The sequence below is a fragment of the Cynoglossus semilaevis genome, chromosome 9 (genome assembly GCF_000523025.1).
Source record: "Cynoglossus semilaevis isolate Cse_v1.0 chromosome 9, Cse_v1.0, whole genome shotgun sequence".
In the NCBI taxonomy this organism is placed as follows: Eukaryota; Metazoa; Chordata; class Actinopteri; order Pleuronectiformes; family Cynoglossidae; genus Cynoglossus; species Cynoglossus semilaevis.
Window position 1 is genome coordinate 15,757,427 of NC_024315.1, and position 5,685 is coordinate 15,763,111.

The 5,685-nt window shown below is 39.5% G+C and overlaps 1 protein-coding gene across 9 annotated transcripts in view; it reads right to left on the reverse strand.

The window, feature by feature from the left end:
- LOC103384132 (tropomodulin-1) overlaps positions 1-5,685 on the reverse strand; it is a 25,614-nt gene that overhangs the window by 5,236 nt on the left and 14,693 nt on the right. For 5 of the 9 annotated variants that reach the window (XM_017035130.2, XM_008317531.3, XM_017035131.2 and 2 more), the window contains exons 23-24: positions 5,615-5,683; positions 5,429-5,514 (exon numbers count right to left, since the gene is read on the reverse strand). Coding sequence is in view for 4 of the 9 variants with exons in the window: in XM_025058651.1 (XP_024914419.1) it covers positions 1-41; positions 194-324; positions 763-852; positions 1,988-2,104; positions 2,404-2,560; positions 4,982-5,104 (659 nt within the window). In the remaining 5 variants the exon portion in view is untranslated. Of the gene's footprint in view, positions 42-193; positions 325-762; positions 853-1,987; positions 2,105-2,403; positions 2,561-4,981; positions 5,114-5,428; positions 5,515-5,614; positions 5,684-5,685 lie in introns of those variants that run through there. The other 4 variants (XM_025058651.1, XM_025058648.1, XM_025058649.1 and 1 more) reach the window with 1 other exon arrangement.

Sequence of the window (5,685 nt, forward strand, 5' to 3'; positions counted from 1 at the left end):
AGAGCCTCAGCGTACGCCTTCAGAGTTGGAATGGGAATATTCTGTGACCAGAAACACACAGAGTTCAACAAAACAATCCTGACAAGGCCATGTGTGATTTTCTGAATAAAAACCTCATTCATCTAAATTATAAAAAATAAGTTGAGTTTAATTACTAAAGCTTAATTAAAGACTGATGATAGAAACATCTCACCCTGATATTGTTGAGATTGACTTCAACAAGGTCAGGATCATTCCTCTGTAATCTCAGCAGGGTGTCCTCTACATCGGTGGAGTTTGGCTCTTCATCAGGCACTGGTTTATACTGGGTGCACTGGATCACACCTCAGAAACAGGAGAATAGCAGAACACTCAGAACATTCTCCATGGTTGAAACTAACTATAGTTTTACTTGGTGTAAATCTAAGTGAATATGTCCTCTGACCAATTCCTTCCTCTATTATTGACAATCATATATTATTTAATATATATAATAATATAATCCCACAAAAATGTACTATTTACTATAACTTAAAGTTTTTATTTCCCATTTTATCAGCCTGTAAGTGACCCGTTTTAATTCTATAATGCACTTAATTATTATTTAATTCAGTGATATAATTATTATTGAATTATCATGAATGTTATATTTTTAAATTTTTATATTTTATCTATTTAATTTTACTTTTAGGCAACATGTCATTAATTTTCAAGAGATAGTAATAGTCAGACACACGAGTGTGTACCGTGTACAGAAAAGTACAAAAGTGTGGTTTGAAGTACTGTTAAGGCCTTGCTTGTTGACTATGGTACTGCTAGCCAGCGCTTCGTAGTACTGCTGGTTACTCATCAGAGTGTGCATTCCCAGGATGGCTGAAAGAAAGACAGAAGATGAAGTGAACAGGGGGATAAACAAGAGGGTCAAATAAGGACAACATGTAGAATATACAACTGCTAAAAACATTTGACAGGAAACAGTAGTTGTCTCATTAAATCTACATTTTGGACAACCATGCGACATGAACAGCAGGTTGACAGATGAACTCGCAGCTTTGGGCGGAGTCGATTCCCACCAACCAAGCAGTAACACGCTCTATGATGCAAGTGTGCTGCTATTGTAACTTAAAACAGAGTAGACGGACATGAAGAGACATACATGAGAGCACAAGACATAAAGAAAATGGAATATGTCTTCCAAATGTGTCACTGCTGGTAACCAGAGGGATCAGCTGCGTCAGAACTGGCCTTACTAAACATCCAGAGAACACATGCCGTAGGTCTTTGTGGGACAGTGAGACTGAGGACACTGAGGACTAACATTATAGGTTTCATTATGAAGATTTATTGATTTATTCAAGCCAGGACTGTTATAATCATTTTTCAAAATTAATTAATATGTCAAAGGTCACAGAGACTTCAGCATGTATTATGTACAACATATAGATTTTTCTTATTAAAACTGAAAAGCAAAAGCCAGGCATTTCACAGTCTCTATTATATTCCCATGTTGGTATTTCTGTACAAGCGACGGACATGCTGCAATGACTTGAAATCATACCATGCACACAGTGCAGTCTACATATACCCCAGATGGTGTTCAACTAGAAAACAGAGTGATCCATCAGGGGCGGTGAAGGTGGAGGAGATGAAGGGACGGATGAAAAGAGGAAGGGGAGGTGAGGTAAGAGGAGCGCTGGAGGAGATGGACAAGAGTTAGACAGAGGACAGGGAGCTAATTAAAGGTAGAAAAACAGGATTAACATTATTGTAGCGTGTCATTAGAAAATAACCAACAACATAACTATTAAAAATTTTGAAATATTTATTAGTTTGGTGAGGGGTTGAGATGTTGGAGATTAAATGTATTAATAACAAATGTGTAATAAAAACCTTTGCATGTATAAGACGGGAATAACAAAAAAATAAAAGAATTGACACAGGTGTCTGTGTGAAATATGTATGTGTCTGTGTGTGTGTGTGTGTGTGTGTGTGTGTGTGTGTGTTATACCTGCAATATCACACAGTTCAGCATCAGATGCACTTGCTAAAGCCTCTTCTAGCTCTGGCTCCAGAGTCACACTCTCTATGATGGGGTCCACCATTTTTTTGGGTATGAAGGCTTTGCCTGTAAAATAACATAACTTTATAATGTTATACCAAAATAATTTTTTTTCTCATTTTCTGACAAACAACACTGCTGTTCCTCTTTCGTCCAGAACGACAGTGAAAACAAACAGCCGTCGATCAGACAAAACACTGCATGGCATGTAGAAGTGTTGTAGAAGTGTTGACACTGGCAGGAACAGTACCAAAGTGCTAACCATTACATAGTGTTTGGCTTCTCAACTCCAGTGTATCTGGGTCATCTTAATAATAAGAGCCACCATGTTGACAGCAGCTACAGTGAAACATTTGATATCTGACCTCTTTTCTCTCCTGTGAAGGGAACCAGGTCCTCTCTGTCAGGATGTTCTTTGGCTTGTTTCTCCAGATGAGCCAGAAGGTTATCTCTCTGAAAAGTGCCTGTTGGAGCTTTCTTAGTCTGGTCCTTCTGCCGCATCCCAGCAGGCAATAATGCATTCTAAAGAATGGAGAGAGTAAATAACGAAGGTGTACATTTTTTAATGGTACAGGAGTAGATACCGGTACACAAGCCTAGAGTGCCCTCTAGTGGCTGTTAGTGTGAAAATAACAAACGTGAAATTATATATTTCAATATATATGTCACACCTGAGTAAGTAACCCTAACTGGTTGCAAAGTATGATCTATAATGTAAAAGTTTGTTTCACATTATTTATTTTACTTTAACATCATCACAAAATGCAGTTATTTTGCAAAAAATAAAATTAATGAACTTTTAATATACATGGGGTCCTTGCCTTGTGCTCGAGTTCCTTTTCTACGCTGAAACATAACTCGCTTTTCACGGTAAATTGAAACTCACATAAGTTTCCATAAGTACCAAACATAATCCAGAATATAAAAACATCACAGGAGTCTGACTTAAGCTTGGGAACCATAATGAAGGGCAGAAATAAAAAAACAAAACAACACAAATGAATGAAAGTGACTGCAGCAATATACCAATAAACTGCGTACACCTGGCGAATGTAAATTACGCCGTTTTCGAAGTATAGTGACGTGTGACAAGGTATTCGTCCGCTCTGCTCAGCAACTAGTTCCTGTGTGAAATTAGTTTAGAAAGACTTTCTTACACAATGTGTTAAAATGTAAACCTTTGGCTTTAGGGTAACTATAAATAGACTTTTTAATTACAATCATTAAACGGTGTGTACAGAAGTAGACCAATGAGAACACAGAGATATAAACATGTCTGGACAGTACTTTAGTGCTTTAGTTATTTTAGTCCATATCCACAATGTATGCTGAGCTCTTGGAAATGTCACTAATAGTTTCATATCTTATCCACCTCCTCAGCAGTCAGTAGTAATCTCTCCTGGAGTCTGTCACTTTGACTCCCCTCAACTCTCACCCTTCTATAATCTGTCTTCAGTATCTGCTTTAACTGGGAAAGTTAAATACACTTGAAATACACTTAAATACTATGAGGTAAATAGATGGTAAAATTGGCAGATGGAAGTAGTTCATTGATCCCAAAAATGAGAAGATCCAGTGTCACAGCAGCGTGGTACAGGCTGACCGACAATTAAAGATGTGATTGTTGGTCTTAAACAGCAGTGACGCAACAGTGACGCAATACAGTGTGTGCTACAACAGCATGTCCTGGACATACAAATAACAACGAGTGTCTGGACAGCCACAGTACAGCTGGCAGACACTGTGTTTTGCCAGGGGCTGACTGGAACTGATGTGGGAAAACCCACCAACATTAGACAATGAATCAAAGCAAAGAGGACACTGTACAGGCACAGCTGGGGCAAATGGACATAGTGCCTCCAACTTTCAGACACTCAATCTCTCTCTGTCCCACACACACACACACACACAGACGTCCTTACAGTCATCCCTTTGGCACGGAGAGTAAACCCAGGCTCTTTATAAACACCTGAATCAGTCGATCATCAAGAACTACTACAGCCGCCTGCACTATGAACAGGTCACTGCAGTTTTACATGATGACAGAAATATATTTTAAAATCAACTGCAGCTACAAACAGTTAGAAGTTAGTAACAGTTAGAGTTGATTGGATTTTGACTGCTTTTTTCCAAATGAGTGTACAGTACTGTACTGATAAGACACTGACACCACTGCTGCCTTCAAATCCAGTAACTCGACTCACTTGACTGACATCCAGCAGTGTTGTCCCCCTAGTGACTAACTGCTGACGGCACGTCCTACATTCTACAGTAAGCGTCCCCTTTTAAACCAGGAGGTCCTGGTCCATTGTTGGACATAGTCTGTTGTCCACATTTGTGTTAAGTTTCCGTCAACTACTGTAGTATTGTTTGGCTGCTCAGATAATCAATAAAGACTAAATACAAACAAACAATAAAAAATACTAAGACACTTAAAATATAAGTATGAAATCAATTTTGTGTGTAAAAAAAGGGTAACAATGGTGTCAGTACACAACAGCGGTGCCACACACACTGCCCATTAACTGTTCACCAAGATAGAGCTGCTTTTCCCACTAAAGTAATTCCCTCTAAAGAAAACCAGTAAAGCCACTGTTCACATTAGAGCCATTTACACACATGAAGTTCAAAGTCATTCCAATATAGTAGCACAGTTGCAACAGTTTGAATGGCTTAATATGTCCAAATATATTACTGCACATACTGTGCAATAAATATTACCAGTGACAAATTCCATGTACTGCATGTGTTACTGCATGTGTACTGAAGGGCAGTTAGTTACCTTGCCCCCCCCCCCCCCCCCCCCCCCCCCCCCCCCCCCCCCCCCCCCCCCCCCCCCCCCCCCCCCCCCCCCCCCCCCCGGCCTGTGCGACCCCATTAGTAACACTGACAACAACACAGAGACAGCAGCAGCTTCTTGTGGAGTCTATATTATAAACTTACATCAGGATCCAGCTCCTCTAACTCATCCTCTAATCGCTGCAGCTCTTCCTCTGAGAGTTTGTTCAGCAGCTCGTCCTCATCTATGTCCCTGTACTTGTCCATCTCCTTCCTCAGCACAGACATGATGAACACCTGGAAAAGCAGAATGAGAAATTAATTAAATAAGAAAATAAGAAAAAGAATTGATTTTCCCCAAAAGGTGTGAGGAATTCAGGGATCGCCAACCTGCTTGGGATGTAGAAGGGGCCAAAAAGTTCAGGATACGCTGAGTTAGAGAATGGTTAAACTATATTTTAAGCCTCAACAGTTAAGGTAAAAATGTTATGGTGAAACTTTTACGTATTGAAGGTCAAATAATCAGGATTAATGCTATGACAAGCCTTGCTTTCTGCTAAACTTCAAAAGATGACTTACTCTGAGAAATTAAGGACATTAGAGCATTTCCTTACCTTAGTCACTCGATATCTATATAAAAAGAAAATGTTGATATAAACCCAGAACAAGGAAGACACTTGGGGAAGGGGAACTTTTACCTGTGGGTTGGAAACACAAATAGTAACAGGTTAGAAAAACTCTGGGGAAGAGAAAGAGTTCACGACACGACAGTGCTGTGAAGGTTTTCCTTGTACTCACTTCATCAACATCAACGTAGTAGAATAACAGTAGAGAAGGAGTTCCTGGTTTACTATAAAATGTAGGGATCT